General features: G+C 45.6%; 1 protein-coding gene across 3 annotated transcripts; it reads right to left on the reverse strand.

The window, feature by feature from the left end:
* Positions 1 to 437: 437 nt before the first annotated feature.
* Positions 438 to 16,491, reverse strand: LOC147618290 (mitochondrial import inner membrane translocase subunit TIM50-like). 3 transcript variants are annotated; one of them, XM_086774751.1, is made up of 11 exons: positions 16,094 to 16,476; positions 4,402 to 4,490; positions 3,974 to 4,010; positions 3,001 to 3,062; positions 2,785 to 2,898; positions 2,607 to 2,711; positions 2,408 to 2,506; positions 1,740 to 1,896; positions 1,544 to 1,646; positions 1,360 to 1,442; positions 438 to 456 (listed from the first exon to the last, which is right to left on the reverse strand). In XM_086774751.1, exons 1-10 carry the CDS (start codon positions 16,416 to 16,418, stop codon positions 1,385 to 1,387), a joined length of 1,149 nt encoding a protein of 382 aa, XP_086630877.1. In that variant the 5' UTR covers positions 16,419 to 16,476; the 3' UTR covers positions 438 to 456; positions 1,360 to 1,384. The 3 variants fall into 3 exon arrangements, with proteins under 3 accessions (XP_086630877.1, XP_086630876.1, XP_086630875.1); XM_086774750.1 differs by lacking the exon at positions 438 to 456 and adding an exon at positions 946 to 1,086; XM_086774749.1 differs by lacking the exon at positions 438 to 456 and having other exon boundaries at positions 946 to 1,442; positions 16,094 to 16,491.
* Between the last annotated feature and the right edge of the window lie 3,842 nt (positions 16,492 to 20,333).

The raw sequence follows: 20,333 nt of genomic DNA on the forward strand, positions 1-20,333 counted from the left end.
TATGACCGATGAGGTAAGCTAGCCATGAGCAACTAATGGTAATGCTCGCCTCAGCCAATACAAGCCTTATGGCAAAGAGAATGTCATGCCTCTTATGAAAGCATGCCATGGTGTCAAAGCAAGGTCTCATTTAATCACTCATGGCATCATATAGACCCATGGGGTTCTCTCTCTCTCTCTCATTAGTCGCACCAAGGGTGCTTATGACGTGGATACACATAGTTGAGACCTTACACAATGTGAGGACTCGTGAGACTAGACTTCCCTCCAAATGAGAGTTTGGCCAAATGAGAGCTCCATGCTACTTCCCTTGTTTTCACAACAATGTATTCAAGCACATATAATGAATGATGCTATTCCAGCTTTCCCAACATATTTGTCGTCAGTGTGATCCAAGAATGCAATCTGAAAGACTATGCATGTAGAGTGAAGATAACATAGTGTCTCAATGTAGACCTATATTTCAGATATCGCAAATTAGGACATTAGAATTCCAAAATAAAAATAATTTCATACTTGTAAAGCACGACATAAAAAGTAAGCAAGCTGCATGCCATGTATTACAAAGCATGTTCACAGCTAATATTATGTTCTTAAATAGTTTGAAATCAACAAACTGTCCTAGTAGTGATTGAAATCAACAAACTGTCCTAGTAGTGATAAGCATTGAAAAGGTACTGTAAAATTTTTTGATGTGATTTTTTTGCCCCACAATGTTATGGCCTAAAAATCTCCATGTGACTCCAGTCTCAATGGGTGCACTCTGGAGCAAAAGTAGCCTTTGTATATCACGAAATCCACAGATGCATTGTTGCATTCATGGTTGCACAAACCCTAATCACAAAACTTGATGTAGATGTGAATCCAATGCCATACAAAGAGGCATTCAATCCACTCTGCAAACTAACTTGAACTAAATAACTAGCTTGTTCTGGCATGATATTTGGTGTCAAAAATCATCTTGAATTTAGTCTACCATTGCTTATCAGATTTCTGTCCGAGAACTTGTGACAGGAAAGAGTCCCACACTTCACAATATTGAGATACACCAATACAAACAGTAAATTGTCTATAACCTATATTGCCCTGTCACAGGAGAAATGTTTCAACCTTGATATGGCCAAGAAATGCTTAATTATACAGAATAAAGTTAACTCTTTTAGTACAGCATCCGACCCTGTTGATGTTCTTCACCTAATACTAAGACACATTTCTGTGCCTTCAACTCCCCAGGATTACTATGAGTATACCATTTAAACAATGTACCTAGAATCTATACAGACAAGGAGCTACAAGCCTCATACTGGATCCCCAATGCCCATCACTACAAACAAACAAAAATGTTAAGGAAAAGCATACCGGTGTTTGCCCATAAAGTAAGCTACTAGCTGGATCGAGAGCTTTTAAAAAAAGGGTTCTGAGACTTCAGCTCCCGCATTTTCCTACAGTCAAACAGCAATGCCATTAGCGACCTCATAATGATTCACATGAAACTATGCTGCAGACCATGAACTGGCTCAAGGGCCATCCAGAAGGTTCTTGCCTTTGATAATCTTTCGTTCGTACAAGAAACTCGGACGGTATATCATACCCACTGTATGAGGCCAGTACAGGTCTAATGTCTGCTGGGCGATAGCGAGCGACATCTGTGCACAGAGTAGGCAGCATTAGAACCAGAACGCTTTTCTTCATTTAGATGAGGCAAGCAGAAAAGTGTAAAGATGGTGTCATGTGCTTACATTCAAAGAATGGCAGGAGGTCTAAAAGCATTGTATCATCCGTTTCAAGTTTCCAAGGCTTCACAGTTATTGCATTCTCAGGCTGCAGACATGTTTCCTTTGCATGGGCACTCAAGAACATGACACGTGTAGGATCTCTATTTAGCTTTGATAAATCCTGCAAAAGAGAACAATTTCTCCATGAACAAATACTGAGAGGTTTAGAATTTGAACAAATAAAGATGGAGAACAAAACTACAAACAACAAGGCAAGTGCCCCGATTAATGTTAGCTTGGAGAAAGAAGTTACATATATGCATGCATGCAAGCCTATATACATACACACAGACATAAGATACATACATAAATTAATGTTAGAAGGTCAGAATGTCGTGTTTCCTTCTGCTAGAGCGTTTGAATGCTTTTTTAAACAGCTAAACTTGGAAATCATGACAAGGCAACTATCCTGGTCCCCAATTAGTGTTACACCAGAATGCATACATACATGCATTACATCACGATACATACAAACATACCGATATGTATGCATTACATCACGATACATGCAAACATACCGAGAATCAAATAATGCTTGATAGCGGGGTGAGAACATAATACAAAAGACTTCTGACTGCTGAAATGCTGTAGAATGAAGGCTTGCAGTGTCTATAATGAAAAAACAGGCTTACTTTGTAGTGCTTGCCATGAACGTATTGGGTCGCTTCCCGTGAGAGACGATACCGAATGCACCCTTTCTGGTCCAATTTCTCAAGGATTGGATCAACCGACTGAATAAAAGGCCACAACAAAAGCCTTGAGAACATGTAGTACAAGATAGGCAGAATTGGTACGAGAATTCCCATGCCATCCAAGTTGGTAAACACTCACAAAGGGCAACTGATCGGTGTACACCACCAGCTCGTAGTACTGTGCTAGATGCTCAAGAAACGCCTCAGCTCCAGGACGTTTGAAAGTTCGCCATCCCCGGTCTCTCTACAGAACCTTCAGACTAATTAGAATCCTTTAACACACTCACATTCCAATAAAACCAAATAAGAGAGCATACCGTCCAATCCGAGTACACCAACGTCTCATTCAGATCTAAAACCAAAGTAAAGACATGTCTCTCTTGTGGAAGAAGATCCGGTAAAAGCTTATCTGATGCAGGTGCTGTAAAACCCTACAAAATGGTGTAGAATTAAAGTTAATTGCACAGAGCTACTGCATTTCCTCTCGTATTCATGAAGCCTGTTGCAATATCTTGAATATATGGACAACTCACCCTGACTTGATCCTCAATGGACTTCCGCGTCTCCAGGTAAAGTCCAGCAACACCCGCTACAGCTGCAGTAACAAAAGTTCTGCTTCAGGTACACCTTTACACTGCTCAATTTTGACATCGTCTTGCTATGCCCATATCCAAGGCTGGATACAACACATTCCCTGCCCGGAGTTGTGCAGGCAAGATCCGGGATGCACGGTCATGATAGGGTCTCATAATAACAGGCTACTATATGTTTACTATACATTGGCTGCATGCAGTTCCAGCTTGAGTTTAACACTGAAGCCTTGGGCAACTATGGCCAGCCTCGCAGAGTCCCCTTCAACACCAGAGGCTACCTAACCTAGCAGGGTGGCAATATGGCTTTATGCTCTCACTGACAATATCTCCAATCACAATCTGCTTTTACGGCAACTTAAATCACAATACGCAATCAATCAGGTAAGACAGTGAAATCTCCTCGCCAATTCCCAGTGGCGTGTACGATACAGCACTGAGGGCCTATCAGAACCCACAGAATGCACAATACATGGGAGTTAGCATATGTCACTGCACGAATTTGGTCCTGACTATTGCAAGGTGATCTTAGCAGCCTTCGAAAGGGATGGATACCAATATGTAGTTGAACTGTTAATTGAGTCATGTGTCATGGGTCTAAGCCATACATGTGACATGACTGATGAATCTAAGCCAGGCATGTGTCACAACAACAGGGCTCCATGTGCACAAAACTACCTCAACCGAGCTTTACTAGTCCCAACCAGATGCATATTACAACAAGAGAGGAATATCCATTGAATAGGCATCTGCAGGCTACATTCATCTTTCCAGGCCGGTATTCCTGGAGAAAGGGCATGAGAGCCCCCCAAGAATACGCTACGCTGATGCAAGTTTAATACCCTGACACCACTTGAAAAAATAAAAAAGAAAATTTTTATTTTAAAAAAACAAGCAAGAAGAATAATATGCATACCCTTCATGGTGGTTGAATACAAAACATTTTGAACACTCTGTCAAACCATAAATACAGTGAACAGAATCATTGTTAGATGTCTCAGAGACACAAGTGCTAAGATTGTTTTTTAAACTTATGATCCTACGAAACTTTAAAAAAAAACAGTATGCTAGAAACTGACAAAATTAAGTTCTATAATAACCCCTTACCCCCAAAACGTCCTACCCTTCAACCCAACTACCCCCTACCTCCACCCCTACCCGACAAAAACCACCCTTTGGCCCGTCTACCCTCTTAACTCCAACCAAACCCTTTGACCCCTCTACTTAAGTCTTACCCAAAAGCCCTACCCTTTGACCCGTCTACCCGCCTTCATGCATGCATAAGCGCCTAAGACCCTTAGCAATATAACATATTCCTATAGCTACAATTGCTTCAAGAATTACTTGTAAGAGGTTGTTGTTTTCTGAATCATTGGCTTCCGCTGACATCCGCAGAGCAGCAACTTTTTTTCCAATTTGCTCAGAAGTAAATGCTACAAACACAAATCCTCATTCAAAACAGAGATTGTGAAAAAAAAAAGTTTAGGAAGAAAGCATTTAGAATATTAACTTCTTTTGTCAATGCATTTTAGAGAATATAATTGACACAATAAAAGCTGCACAAAAGTATATAATCGTCTTTGAAAAAGGCAAGGACAAGAAACTTGATTTTACTTGACATGAGTGATGCAAGATTATCCAAAGAGATTTGTGAGTATGTTCTGCCTCTGACTTCCAAGGTCCGTGTTTGTCATGTGTAACCCGGGTTTGCGCGTAGTGTCAATGCTTCTGAATATGAACTGAAGGTCATTATGAGTTCGTAAACCATGTCCTTTGATACAGAATTTTAGCAAAATATCTCAATGAATGGAAGTGTTATGGCCATACTGTGGTTGGATTTATTATTAAGGTTATACATAAACATAGAGATGGCCCTGCATCAAGCTTGAGGGTTCATGTAGGGGGGCTACAAGGAGACTAGGAGTGAACGTGACAAACTCAAGGTGTGCTTGTGCCATGGAGATAGCTTTTGTACAATCCTTCAGAGAAGGATTTTTTTTTTCTTGAAAACTCACGAGACTGGTGCTCTCTTTAGCTACCCCGTGTAGCACCCCAAAAAAATCCAACACCCCCCCCCCTCCCCCCCCTTTTTCTTGTGCTAACCTTACTCCTCCAGTCTGCCTTCCTTTTTTCCCCTCCTCGCCCTGTTCCATTCTTGGCTGCTCCCTCCACCTCCAACCCTCTTTCATCTCGGTTTCTGCCTGCCTGCATGTGCTCTTCATTCAGCATTTAAAAGCTGCGCCTGGTCCCCCCTCCCCCCCCCTGAAGACTCCTTTTCAGCTGCTCAGCCTACTTCAAGACCGAGGCCACCCTCAAATGCCCTTTTTTTGGATGCGACCTCCAGCTCTCATCGTCTTCAGTAGCCTTCTTGACAGTCACCACTCTGATCTGCATGTTTGTTGCAAGCAAGACAGCTTGGGGCTAGATTCAGGATCTTCTGCAAGCCGCTCTCAGTGGTAGGAAGGGTCACATTTCTGATATCCAGTTCTAAGGAAATATTATACCCGGATTGAGTTAAACTGCAACCTGCAGACGAGCCTCATTGCGTATGCAGCACACACGCGTAATTCGCTCGATGGTGACGTAAGTTCTTGCCAGATTGCAACTTGCTGGCTGCCGCGACGGTCTTCCCGGTTACCAGGCCTCCAATACGAGTACCATGGGCTTCTCCCAATGATTGGGCACACTTGGGGTCTAGTATTGGAGACCCCTCCGACAACAGCGGCAATCGTAGCCCAAGTGGCTGGTCTCCCATCCCTTTGTGTGCTCCTCTCTTCCCTAGAGAACCTTCCACAGCACCTCTTAATCCCTCATCTGGACAGTTCGCTATTCATGGAGACAATCGAGCTCTTAGGTTTCCCAAGCGGTGTTTCGTCTGCCAATAGATGGGATAAGTCTCCATCACCTCTAGTACTCCTCGCCCTCGGCAGCACTTGACCAGTGACTTCTCCAAGCGGCGCTTAATCCAACATTTCTCCAACCCAATGGAAACAATCATTGCTTCATCACCAGCCCCAGCACTCTCTCCACTGACGATCATGGGACACCAAGTTGAGATACATATACCTCTTGATGTAAATCACCGTCCCCAAGAAGGCAATCTTGATATCCAATTGAAGTACATGCCAACCATGGTGTGCTGCCAATGCGATGATACACCTAATGGTAGTCATACGTGGCGTGGGAGAAAAGATTTCATCATAGACATGGCATGGGCCCCCTCTTGTGTAAGCAAGAGTAATTGCTTTATTGCTCTTTTACAATGCAGACTTTACCAAAAAACTTACTAGGCGATGGTCGACTGTTGAATGCCAAATGCAAGGACAAGGTAGACCAAACGTTGGCCAGATCATCAAGCGGTCTATGGACAACTTGGAAGCCACTTCGAGAGCCAATATGCACACCCAGGTCTACTGACAGGATGTGGGATTGATGGCTGAATGTGGAAGATGACTTCTTGTACACCAAGCATACATGATGTTGACCTGTTTTTATATGCTCACAACTTGCTGAAAATGACCTTTATGCAACGTTTTTGTCACGTTCATCTCACACTTGGATGCCACGAGGACATATCTGAACAAGAAGGTGCAGGACCTAGAGTGGAAACTGGTCCTATGTGAGCCCAATCCGGGATGAGTCAGCCAAAGTTCCACTCGTCCAAGGTCAAGTGTGCATTGTCCTGCACATGATGCAGTGCCAATCCCTACTGTGAGTCTCCCTCTAGAATGATGTCTACCTGTTGAGTTTGTGGACACTAGGCGTTTGTAGAAACATGTAGGATTGCATGTAGGATGGGATCCAGCCCATAGGGCTACCCCAAAAGAGAGTATGATGCTCTCCATGTGGGCATTGGGTATGCTTAGGCTACCCAAGAGGGGCTAGGAAAGCCCCATGCCTTGCCCACCAGCCTAAGAAGGGGCTGGGCAGGCTGTCGGCCAGCCCAAGGGGGCTTGGCCAGGCAGCAGACTGGCCTATGAGCCAGCCTAGCCAGTCGGCCAGGCCTGAGTGCTGCCCAGCACCCAGTCGGCCAGGCCAAAAGGCTGTCCAGCACCAAACAGCCAGACCCGGGCACTACCCAGCAGCATACGCGGGGTGACCAGGGCAGCACAGCGTGAAAATGAGGGTTAAAAGAGCATTTAAATGCTACTTGACCAAGTCGTGGGGTTTCAGCAAACAGACCGACCTCTGAAGAGGCAGCCGACCAGAGCATATAAGGGCTATAAAAACCCAAGATAGGGTTGATGGGGATTGACAGTCCGGCACACGCAAAAGCCTGGAGAGTGGGCAAAAAAAGCGGAGGCAACGGGGAAACATCAAAGGAAAGAGCTCTCATACTTCGCTTCCCCTCTATCGAAGCGAAGAAGGAGTTCTTGAAGAGGCGACCCACTTTAAAGAATACAAGCATTTTTCTTGGTGACGATCTTACTCTTTCACAGCTTGCACATATGAAGGAAGTCATGCCAGAGATTAGGGCGGCAAAAGAAAAGGGAAAGATAGCATTTTATAGAGAAGGGAGGGTGGTCATCGTGGAGCGACGCTCTACATGACGGTGCGAGACCTATGGGACCAAATTAAAGCTGGCAGCCTGGAACTGCAATGGATCCCTCAGACTTGATGTAGGTGCCTTTGAGGACAGCTTTAGAGATAGAGATATAGTCTTCTACTCGGAGACTCACCAAGCCCCTGGTTAGATGATGCCACAGGTGACAGGATACAGATGGGAGACAGCTTGCAGAGTAGGGACGAGATCGGTACATAGTAGTAGAGGATCAGGGAGGGTGGCAGTTCTTTTCAAGGAGGAGCTGCAACCGCTTCTACACATCGTTCGGAGAGATGATCAGGCCAGATATATGTGGGTGAGACTGAGGGCCGACACAGGCACATTCCTGTATATTGCCATATGCTATTTTGCTCCTAGTACATCGACATATGCAGCACCTAGAGGGCAAACTCCTTTCTGTGTGCTAGATGATGACATATGGGAGTTCTCTAGGGATGGAGACATCATCCTGTTAGGGGACTTTAATGCCGAACGGGCAACCGCCAGACAGCCTTTTATGATACCTCAGAGGAGATGCTGAGAGAGCTGGACACTGGATATGGGATTAGACAGACGCTCACAGGATGTGGAGTGCACAGAGTATGGGAGATATTTGGTAGATATGGGGACTGCACATGGGTTGGCCATACTTAATAGCTTGCAGAGGTTTCCGTCAGCAGCTGGTTTTACTTGCTTTCCACATAGACATGGTGCTAGCACAGTGGATTATGTTATGGCTATGCCGAGCTTTGTTTCATGCATTGAGGACTTCACAGTTGGATCTCGGCCTATTGGGGTAGTAGTGGACATGCATTGTTGACATTGACCATCTCTTTTCACTTTACCACAGCTCAGAGGACACGAGGGGCAGATCACACTCGATATACTTTTACTTCAGAGACTGATGCTGTCTACAGAGATGGGATTTATAGACGTCTGTACACAGAGGAGCCAGGGAGACCTTTGGAGGAGCTGACCCATATACTGACAGAGACTTTACAGGATGCAACGAGAGATGCATCTCCACATACTCAACCTGGACAAAGACAGCGTTCTGGGTGTATGCCCCAGAACAGCTGGTATGATGAGGAGTGCAGAGAGACGAGAGCCCGACTGCAGCGGGAGGCTGCTTTGGGAGTCACTACTCACCGACAGTCACATATTGCCTTCCGGCGCCTTGTGCGAAGGAAGAAGCGGGCTTTCCTTGCTCAGCTAGAGCAGGAATTATACCAGCTGTTCTTGAGCCAGGATTCAAGGGAGGCTTGGCGTTTGTTTCATGAGTCCTCCCCTGCTTTGGCCATCACTTCTACAGAGGTCTGGGGTAGTTATGCAGCATCTCTATATACAGTTCCTGGACAGACACCTTTTCCTGACCCGCCAGCACCATGCCCACAGACATGTACTTTCTTTACCGCAGAGATGGTAAGGAAGGCCATTGATAATACGCTTATCACGGAAAACAAGATCAAGTGGAAGGATCGTGTTGAGGAGGACGCTACATGGGAGACATTGACTACTCTTCAGAGAGATTACCCTGGCTTTTTAGTGAGCTTAGGAGTGAGCTCTTAGAGGAAGGGGAGTATGTCATGTGCACAATGTGTATCTATCGGGTGCTACACGTACACAAGACTAGCTTCGAGGTTAGGGAAGCTTGGAGCTAGGCAGGCTGATTGGCGAGCTGAGTTAGGGATAGACTAACGGACAGGCACCCAAGTGTGGACGCCCGATGACCGGCCAAGAGCCTATAAAAGGGTGGCCAAGGTTAGTCATTAGTTCATAGAGTCTCGCGCGTCTTTTGTGAGAGCTCTATGGTCAGGAGCCTCGATCTAGTGCAGACGTGCACCTGCTTTATGCAACCGAGACCGGCAGCAGTCTCGAGGCCCGCGAGCGTAGCTTCATGGCGGTATGGGACGTCACGAGGTAGAGATTGGTCGATACGTCCATCTAGTTAGCTCAGCTCGTGGCTCGGTGGGGACAGCCAAGACTTATGGGCTTGCCCACAGCTGTCAAGATTGGGAGGTGAGTCATGCCTGCACCCCCTTCATGTTTGTTTGGTTTGTTTGCAGGTTTCAAGTCTTGTACCAAGAGCGTTCTACGAGGAGATCCTATGGGGATTTGACATCCCATGACTGAAATTCAGCAAAACAGCTCTCTTTATTGCTGTAATTTCTAGTCTTTTTACTGAAAACCCTAATTTCAGCCCTCCTTTCTCAAGTTGAACCATAGGGGAAGCTTTCCCAAGGTTCCCTTCATCATCTTGAAGACTTTTGTCTCGCGAAGAAATGCGACAAATCGAAGATCTCATCACTCCAAGGACTTCCATCGCGAAGACTTCCGCTGTCATTGACTCTACTTGCAATTGGTAAGCTTTTATGCTTAATTATGGAAGCAAGTAGCACGAGGGAGGAACCAAGTTTCAAGATCACATACCCTGTGTAGTGTTCTCTCATCCTATGTGCACTCTTGCAGATTGTTGCTACCATGTGTTGGTGAAACAATAGAGAGCAGATGGTAGGAAACATGGACACTTGAGAGAGTAGTGTGGATTGCAAGTCTACATCGGCAACCACTTGTTTGCAATACTGTATTCATATGCATTGGTATGGAAATCTGGTCAGAAATGCCCATGACACTATGTACTTGATTCTCCCAATATCAATATACTTTATTTGAGGGAGGAGTCGGCCGTTTCGGCTCATTGTGTGTCTCTTGTCAATTCAACAAATTACTTCTTGTATTTGAACAAGTGTCCATCAAATCTTAGTGTATTTAAGTGTTGATTAGCATTGTGTTTAACCAAGTTACATTGGTATCAGAGCATACGGTTCTCTTTCACTTCCATCATGAGAGACAATCACCGTGAACACTAGCTATCTCTACACTTAGAACATTATGAACAGCCATACAATGAATGTTGGAGATGCTAACCAAGCCCCCAAACTAAGCTGTCAGAGAAGCATATGAGAATGGCCAACTTCCTCTCTATGTTTCATTTTCAAATCTTGCACACCCCAGGAAAGAAGAATGTAGTGTCCGATGCATTGTCATGAAAGCCGTATGTAGCAGCTATCTCGGTTGCCTCTCATGGGGACTTGTCTGCCATGCGTGATTTGTATCATACGGATGTTGATTTTGCCACTATTTGGACTGATTTGATGGCTAGTCATGCACATGCCTCGTATGTGATCAAAGAGGGTTATCTCATGAAAGATAATTGCCTATGTATGGTGTCTAACATGAGGCACTAACATGAGGCAAAAGATTTTGGATGAGTGCCAGGCTCCTCCATATGCTGGTCATAGAGGCATAATGTCTACTACGCACATGATTGAGCGGTATTTCTTTTGGCCAAGTATGCGGAAGGACATAGAGGCACATGTACATGCATGTATCACCTGTCAAAAGGTGAAATTTGATAGGCAAAAGGCACCAAGTTTGCATCAGCCATTACCTATTCCCACACAGCCATGGGAAAGTATTACAATGGATGACTTGCCACGGACCCAACAGGGTAATGATGCAATTTGGACAATTGTGGACAGGTTTAGCAAGCAAGCTCACTTCTTGCCGGTCAAAAAGACCATCAAAGCTGAGCATATGGTTAAAATATATCTTGCACAAGTGTTCAAGCATCATGGAATGACGGAGTCCATTGTGGGGGATAGAGATCCCAGGACTACAAGTCTCTTTTGGCGGGCCTTATTTGATAATATGGGCACCAAATTGGACTTTCATCAGCTTATCACCCTCAAACGGATGGGCAAAGTGAGGCTGCAAATTCAGCCGTGTTGGATTTCTTGAGATGTTAATGTGGTGGATCAAAGTCTTCTTGGGAGAAGTACTTACCGCTTGTGGAATTTGCATACAACACGGTGCATGCATCTACGGGGAAGGCCCCGTTTGAGATTGTCTATGGTAAGGTGGTTTTGCCACCCATCCTTCGCACAAAGGATGAGATATTTGCAACTGATGAGTATGTAAGAGACTTGGATATTGCTTTTGCTCAAGTGCGGACAACCATTGCAAGGTCACAAGACAAGCATAAAAAGGTTGCCGACAAGCATAGAAGGCAATTGGATGTTAAAGAGAATGATCGGGTATTGCTGAAATTTGAGAAAGCAAGACTTGCAAAGAGGCCTAGCAAAGAGGGTGCATATCCTAAGCTTGCAACCAGCTACTATGGGCCTTTTCGAGTGATCGATGTCATGTGCATCATAGATGCCATGGACATTCTCAGGGCTAGATCCAAAAGATGCAGCCAGATAAAGAGAATGAACCAGGTAGAAAACCAAGATGATAGAGCACAGAGCACTTTTGGCAGTGTAGACTGGGAACAGGCGTGGAGAGCAAGCTGAAGGTCAGATGGCTGTCGGCTGCAGGAAAAGGGTTGCTGGCTGCACACAAGGCTGTCGGCTGCTCACTGAAGAGGTCGGCTGAACCAGAGGACAGGGGCAGCAGAGCAGGCGCAAGAAGGACGACCAGTCGGCTGTATTAAAAACGCATTTTCTACATTAATGGCTGGCCAACCAGCAGTCGGCCAGCATACCAAGTGTCTAAGACACATATAAAAAGCCAGTGTGCTCATCATTGAACTCATTCATTCCATTAGGGAATGGGTCATTAGGAGTCCCATAGGGGGACAGATTTTTGGTGTGTTACCACCTTTTATGTAAGGCAGCCCATGGCTGCAGATTTAGGACCTTTTTGTACCATATGAATATAAGTCCCAGATGATGGTGTACAGGTCCAAGGTACAGGAAAGTACACGGATTCAAAGCCCAAGGCAAGAACACAGATCAGGAAGAACTCCCAAGAGGTTTGTTGGTGGTGTTCCACAGTGCCAGAGGGGATGGCAGTCCTGTGAGCCAGATAGGTTCTCAAGCAACAGTCCCAAGGGAGGTTGATCCTCCAAGGGTGATGTGAGGGTGCCAGACTCATTTCTCAGGAAAGAAGACCAAGACGGTGTTCAGAGTCAGGGCAAGAACGGATTGTGGACTAGACGAAAACCAGATGCATAGATCTTCGTCAAAGACAGAGTGGTTTGGAGAACAGGTCGGGTTTTCAGAGAAAAAGGGTTGCCAGGGATGGATGATGACAGAGGGACTTCGGAGGACAGGATTGGGATGATGACAGTCATCCAAGAGCAGGTTGGAATCCGGTCATCAAGTTTAGCAGCGGGGATGTCCTGTGCATCATAGATGCCATGGACATTCTCAGGGCTAGATCCAGAAGAGGCAGCCAGATAAAGAGTATGAACCAGGTAGAAAACCAGGATGATAGAGCACAGAGCACTTTTGGCAGTGTAGACTGGGGACAGGCATGGAGAGCAAGCTAAAGGTCAGATGGCTGTCGACTGCAAGAAAAGGGTTGCTGGCTGCAGGCTGCTCACTGAAGAGGTCCGCTGAACCAGAGGACAGGGGCAGTAGCAGGCGCAAGGAGGAGGACCAGTCGGCTAGAAGGAGGACCAGTCGGCTATATTAAAAATGCATTTTCTGCATTAATGGCTAGCCGACCAGCAGTCGGCCAGCATACCAAGTGTCTAAGACACATAGAAAAAGCCAGTGTGCTCATCATTGAACTCATTCATTCCATTAGGGAATGGGTCATTAGGAGTCCCATAGGGAGACAGATTTTTGGTGTGTTACCACCTTTTATGTAAGGCAGCCCACGGCTGCAGATTTAGGTACCTTTTTGTACCATATGAATATGCTGAATTTCCAGCCATATCTCTCTCTCTACTCTCTCTATATCTGCATTTTGCATCAGATGGTTTCGAAGAGTGTTTAGGGCTGAAAGAAGACTCCCCGAGCTTCCGCGTGTTACAATCGAGAAGATCAATGAAGTGGGTTTCAGATTGGCATAACCTTGTCATTAGCACATACACACTGCTTTTCACGTGAGTCTCCTTCGCAAGTATGTAGAGCCGAAGCCCAGTGAGATAGTCATTGAGGATCCACCAGAAGTGGATGAGCTTGAGGAGATCTTGCAGCCAGAACAGATTGTATATCACAAGGAACGCAAGCTTGTTGCAGGCAAAGTTGTCAGGCGTTAACTTGTCAAGTTTAAGAACTATCTTCCCATTGATGCTAAATGGGTAGATGAAGAGTTCTTCAGAGATTGCCCGCATGTGCTTCAGACATATTTGGATGCTTTTCAGTTGCGGACAACTCTTTAGAAGCCAAGGAGGATGTCACCATTTGGCCACCCAATTGGTCCACTCGTGCTTTCTCACCATGTATGTACATTGGACTGGTGTCCATGGCAGTTGTATATGCCAGGAATTGATTCCACTCATGTGATACTGTGGACTTGGCTTTTCCGTTGGGACTTGTGCCTCCGTGTACATGCCTGGAAATGCTTGTTGGTTTGGTGTTCCATTGGCTCTGGTACCTCGTGCACTTGCCTGGAGTACGTCTATTTTGGTATAGTCTCATGAATGGGGATTGTCCATACCAGTGCTACATTGCATAGCATCTTTATGTGCTTGCTTGCAATTGAAATTACATGCTGTTTTCATGCTTGCTTGATCAATGTGTAGTTCCAGATAAGGAGACGCCCGCCCGCGAACTGTGCGTGTAAAACTCTCTGCTGACATGGTTATGTGGCATGTGACAGGTGGTAAGTATTGGTCATAAACCTAGCCTTAGGAGTTAGCACTAATTTATAAGTGAGTGTGTACACACTTCATTAAGTTTTGGACGACCAAAACTCACTTATAAATTATGACCAGCTCGGTGTTCACACACACTGACGTCCCAAGGTGGACATAACCCAATGTCCACCGCCCAGACCTTATCCCCTTTGTACAAAGAGAGTAACCAGCCATGTGTCCACTCTAGCTTGCTCCACAAAGCACCTGCCTGCCACCTACACTGGACAACTCACCACCTCACTCCTCCTCTCTCTAGAGATTGGTACCTCCTTCATGAGGGCTGTTGGGCTGCATTTTCTGCACTTTCTCCTTCCCAAGCTTGCTAAGGTGTTTCTCAAGCTTCCAAGAGTGTTTCCGGATACTAATCACTCTCCTAGACACTCCCAATGACTGAAATTCAACAAAACAGCTCTCTCTATTGCTGTAATTTCTGGAGTTTCCTGTACCGGCCTTATAAGCAATAGAGAGTCCCCATTTATAACCAATCTACTCATCTTCATGTATCTACACTCTTCTAGACCCAAATTGAGGCTTGCATACTCAGCCTCATTGTTTCTTCTAACTTGAACCTCCTGGCTACCAGGCCACAACTCTTTACCTTGAACCCTAATTTCACTCCTCCTTTCTCAAGAGAAGTCGCTATCTCAGGCGTTGCTCCGGCGGCACTCCAGCTCCCTGGGGATGGTTTCACAACCAGGAGCTGAGAGGGGGTGTTAGAAGTCATCTCCTGTCTATACATATACACCAGGGCCTTTGTTGTGAGTGTGCCCACCCGTATTAGGTGTTTTCTCATTTTTTCGCACTCTCCATATTTTTTCTCCATTTTTTCCTAGTTTTCCATGGCTTGGGAGGCTGCCTTGTGATGGCAAGAGGACCCAATTGCTGGCCGACTGCATCTTTTTGCATGTGTTCACACTCTGGGAGCTGGCCGACTCATTTGTAATTTTGCATGAGTCATGGACTTCACAGATGCTGGCCGACACCTTTCTGTTGGCTGACTGTACACATCTGCAAGTCGTGGCCTTTTGGTGTCCTGTCGGCTATCCCTGATGCAGGCCAACTGCATGTTTGGGGCCGTATTGATTTTATTGCTATGTAGAAATAGCATGATTAAGTGAGTTTTAACGTTTTCTTGGATTAAGTTGTACGATTAAGGTATGGCTAGATTCGGGACTGTCACATCTTCAAAAGCCTCTAGTGACATATCTTTCTTTACATCATGGTACATAATCTACATCACACTTATAATTCTATTTTTCTCCCCATCAATCAACAACACAACATGTTTCTCAATGACTTTTGATGCATTTTTCAAATACTTTTGCTATAAATGGCTTGCTTATGTTCCTCTCATGACTCATGAATTTGTAAAGATTGTTTTTGAATGGTTGAATTACTTTCATGCATAAAAATAATTATCATTTGACATCCGGGGCATATACTACACTTTACTGTCTATTTTCTGCACTGTACTTGCTCTTGAGTTCTCAGATTTGGTTATCATCTCCGCTGCATATACTGACAGAATCAACACGTCGATAAAGGCAAGAACACCAATATTAATGTCACCATCACTAGCTCTAGCATCGATATTGATGAGGTAATATCGACGGGTCATTTCTCATTATCATCGTCACCAATATCCATGTCACTGGCCAGGATATTGATAACGATCCCGAAATCTTCATGTAGCATTAGTGCATGGACAAGCACAAAGTTGGCAAAGATGAGTAGCAATGGATGAAGACTGTGTCATGAGTGTCATGAATGCCACTGCACTAAAATATACGGTCACTACAAAATTAGAACTTGATATAATAATGAAGGACAGGAATGCTAACCGTAGGAAACATATGCGGAAGCTACGGTTCCTGCAATCAGCGATCCAGTGAGGACAGCTTTGAAAGCGCTCCACAAGCGGTGCTGGTGAGAGCCATGGGATTCTTCATGCGGAGGGCTAGTGGAGTCCGGGCCCTCTGTTGCTGCTACTGAGAACGAGGAGTCTGCAGTCTGATCCTGCCTGCCAGTCTCTGCTGCTGTTGTCGTCTGTGTTTGTGCTGCTGCAGCAGCAGAGAGAGCCTCCGTAGACAAAGGCCTGCTCGCGCTGAGTCCGGACAGGCGCGGGGCTGCAACACAGAGGCACTGCAGCCCTCGTCGCTTCATCATGTTTTTCACTCACTCTGCACAGCGCCGCGTCTGCTTTTCAAAAGGGAGTAGACCCTAACTAAGCGCCCGAGTGAGTATAAAGGCCGACCAATTTTGCTTATTTTATTTATTTATTATTTTTTGCGAGGAGTACACAACACACATTGTTTGGTTGCAGAATCACTAACCTTAATTCAACGGCTCAATATATCTCCATGCTTTTTCCCCTCGCCTATGTTTTTTCTTTCAATACATTTATCAAAACTTTTGATTGCATCCCATGCTTCAATTAACGACATAAAAACAACTTATTATATGTTAGAAACATATCAATAAGGGTTTGTCTTCATAGATCAAGCACCCAAGGCGATAACTATGGCGCGCATAACAAGAGTATGCATGCCATAATGTAATGTTAATAACTATGCACTACTATGACATTACGTGTCGTCAACTTGGCACAACTATGATGTTAAAGTGCCCCACTAGTGGTGTGATGCATCTCAAGATCTGTGTGAATGCATCAATTTGTGTCCGTGGAAGCGCTAAGAGGGTATTGCCCTGACTAGTGTGCACGCACACCACCACTGATAGTGTCCTATCCTTCAATAGTCCCCGAAAGTGAGTGTGAACACCATGCCACAAAAGCACGCAGTAAGCAGCGTAAGCCTTGCAAGGCACACAAGAGGTTCAAAGTTGCCACCAAGGGTCATGGGTAAGTGTTCTCTACACAAGAGTAAAGGGTTCTCTACCTGGATGGGTAAGTGTTCTCTACACAAGAGTAAAGGGTTCTCTACCTGGATGTCCCCCAAAATATCAATATTTTGTAGTCAAGGGTTCTCTACCTGGGAAGTCATGGGTTCTCTACCTAGGAAGTTCCCCAAAATCTGAATATTTTGGATATAGCCTTGTTTCAATAAAAGGCTTAGGTCCATTTTTCATTTATCTCTACTTAGAGCCAGAGGGGGTTAGGCTCTTGTATCAGGCTTGACAGGAGAGTTTTAGGTGTTGGTATCATTGTGCTCTTTTGTATCATCAGTCTAAAGGACCACGGTCTCTCTCGTAGATGGCACCTTCTTCACTCTGAAGGGTGGTTTGTTAGATATTTCTCTCTCTCTCTCTCTCTCTCTCTCTCTCTCTCTCTCTCTCTCTCTCTCTCTCTCTCTCTCTCTCTCTCTCTCTCTCTCTTCCACCCATCCATGTCTATGTACCAAGTCACCATGACTTGATCTCTCCTTCCGCTCACACTCTCTCATGGCTGGAACCATGTTCACCTACAGATAATTGCATTTGACTCTCCGTCTTTAATCGGTCTCGAACGACGGTGCCACATATGTAGGTAGGCTAAAATATAGGTCTCAATGACAGTGCCACATATGTAGGTAGGCTAAAGTATAGGTTTTGTATACTATTGTGCAAAATTAAAGGATTCTTCACTCGAGGTTTTGTATACCATTGTGCAAAAAATGATTTTCCATTAAAGGATTCTATGGGTGAAGGCCACACTCACTCTACATAAACAAAAAAAGGGGGCATGAGAATAGCCAAGAGGTAGAGTGTTGAACTCTACCTCTGTGGACTAGAGTTTGAATCTCGACTCACCCCTCTCTCTCACACCATTGTTGTCTTCGTCTCATGGGAGGGCCAATCATAGTTGTACATTCGGGTGACTTTAAATCTTGGGTAGAGTGTTGAACTCTACCTCTGTGGACAAGAGTTTGAATCTCGATTCACCCCCTCTCTCACACCATCATGGTCTTGGTCATGACAGGGTTGATCATAGTTGTACATTTAGGTGACTTTAAATCTTGGAATTTGCATGAGATCTTGACAAATCTCAACAACAGCCAAAATCCATTCCCAAAAAGTTGACTAGGTAGTACCACAACAGCCTATAGGTCACATCGATCTTGGAGCATTCTTAAGAATGTTGACTAGGCACAACAAAGCAGAGGAATCCTCAGGTCACATCAATTCACTCCCCAAGACACATAATGGGTGTGAATGTCCTCTTTGGTTACCTTTTCCCCTATGGAAAAATGGTCACCTGTAAAGGAGCTCCACATTTTCCAGAGGGGCTCTATGTGTCCTCATCGACAAATGATCACCGGGGAATAGTACAAGATCGCTTTTCGTTGTAATAAAGTCATGTCGACAAGGTAATCCCCTCGAGAGGTATAGTCATGAGATTAGATACCATCCAGCGGGCAGAAGATGGTAGGAATGCCCTTGGGGATAAGTTTGCAAACTTCTTGCAATTAAACAAAACATATATATATATATATATATATATATATATATATATATATATTCCAAAAAAATAATTAAAACACTTTGGGACAAGGAATTAAAGAAGTTTGAGGGAAAGAATGTAGGCTCAATTTTGGAAAATAAATAAATAAATAAAGAAACCATTTTTTAATCACGACTGATTTTGTTCAACCTAAAAACAGCAAATTCCGACCGACCTTAATAAAAAAGCGCGTAAAAGCAAACAGAAAAAGCAGGCGCTGCAGAAGCATTCTTTAGTCTGGCGACGAAGGGGTTCAGGGGAAAAATGGAAGAGCTTTACGATCTCGGTGGGAGGGAGCTAGGCCGTGGTTTTGACGGGATTGTGAGGGTGTGCAGAAGCAGGTCTACGGGACGCGAGTATGCGTGTAAGAGCATCAGCAAGGCTAACGCCAAGCGTCTCGCCCACGCCCGAACTGAGGTGGCTATGCTCAAGAAGCTCCGTGGCCACCCTAACATCGTGACTCTGGAAGCCCACTTCGAAGACCAGGCGGCGGTTCACGCCGTCATGGAGCTGTGCGACGGAGGTGACCTCTTCGAGCACCTCCAAAAACAACGGCAGTCGGGACGCTGCGCCCTGCCGGAGTCTCAGGCCGCCGAGGCTTTCGCCGCTGTTCTTAAGGCCGTCTGCTTTTGCCACGAGCGCCGCATCATGCACAAAGACATTAAGCTGGATAATCTGCTCTTGCCTCACAGTAGCAGCCGCTACAGCGAGCTCAAGCTAGCGGATTTCGGATTCGCAGCAGATTTCTCTGGCCGGAAGCTTTTCCGTGAGCTCGACGGCACGGCCCCGTACATGGCACCCGAGGTTTTGTGCCGTCAACCCTACGACGAGCGAGCGGACGTGTGGAGCATGGGCGTGCTGCTGTACGTTCTCCTCTGTGGCTACTATCCCTTCCGAGGAAACACGTTTTACGAAATCCACCATGCCATCAACACACGCCGGCTAGATATGCACAGACGCCACCCGTGGCCTCTCATCTCCTTTCACGCCAAGGATCTTCTCTGCAAAATGCTTCAGCCAGATCCATGGAGGAGATACAAGTTGAGCTACTTGCTAGGTCACCCATGGCTCCAAATGAATCGCGTTGCAAGGCCAATTAGCAGGCCGCGAGAGCCTCCCATCACGACCCCATGGCCAGCAGGCGCCGCCGCCGCCAAGCCGCATATAAGCCCTCCAACTCCCAAAACCGACGTCCAGCGGCAAACATCTCGGGATGCGGCTTTGACTTCTCCTTTTTGTGGCGTCAAACTTTCTGCCACAGGCTGTCTGTGCGGATGGTTTTCAAGGTCAATTAGCAGGCCGCGAGAGCCTCCTATCACGGCCCCATGGCCAGGCGCCGCCGCCGCCGCCGCCGCCCAGCAGCATATAAGCCCTCCAACGCCCAAAACCGACGTCCGGCGGCAAACATCTCGGGATGCTTCTCCTTTTTGTGGTGTCAAACTTTCGGCCACAAGCCTTCTGTGCGGATGGTTTTCAAGGTCAAAACACAGTTCTTGAGCTTGGGGGTTTGATGAATGTTCTTCACAAGAAGTGTTAAGTTGTCCAAGTTACAAAATTAGGAAGACAACCAACTTCTTGACCTCTCCTTGATCTTCTTAGAGCACACATCCACACCTTGAAAATTGTGTGTAAGAAGTAGTTAT

Source organism: Cibotium barometz, chromosome 35 (genome assembly GCF_041138505.1).
Source record: "Cibotium barometz isolate CiBa-2024 chromosome 35, ASM4113850v1, whole genome shotgun sequence".
Taxonomy (NCBI): Eukaryota; Viridiplantae; Streptophyta; class Polypodiopsida; order Cyatheales; family Cibotiaceae; genus Cibotium; species Cibotium barometz.

What these genes read in the sequence shown, in the direction of transcription:
- LOC147618290 (XM_086774751.1), bottom strand. Translation starts at nt 16,418, where the DNA reads ATGATGAAGCGACGAGGGCTGCAGTGCCTCTGTGTTGCAGCCCCGCGC. An exon ending in TTCCGCATATGTTTCCTACG is followed by an intron (nt 4,491 to 16,093) that starts GTTAGCATTCCT and finishes TTGTGTTTGTAG; the next exon opens with CATTTACTTCTGAGCAAATT. An exon ending in ACACCGATCAGTTGCCCTTT is followed by an intron (nt 2,507 to 2,606) that starts GTGAGTGTTTAC and finishes CCTTTTATTCAG; the next exon opens with TCGGTTGATCCAATCCTTGA.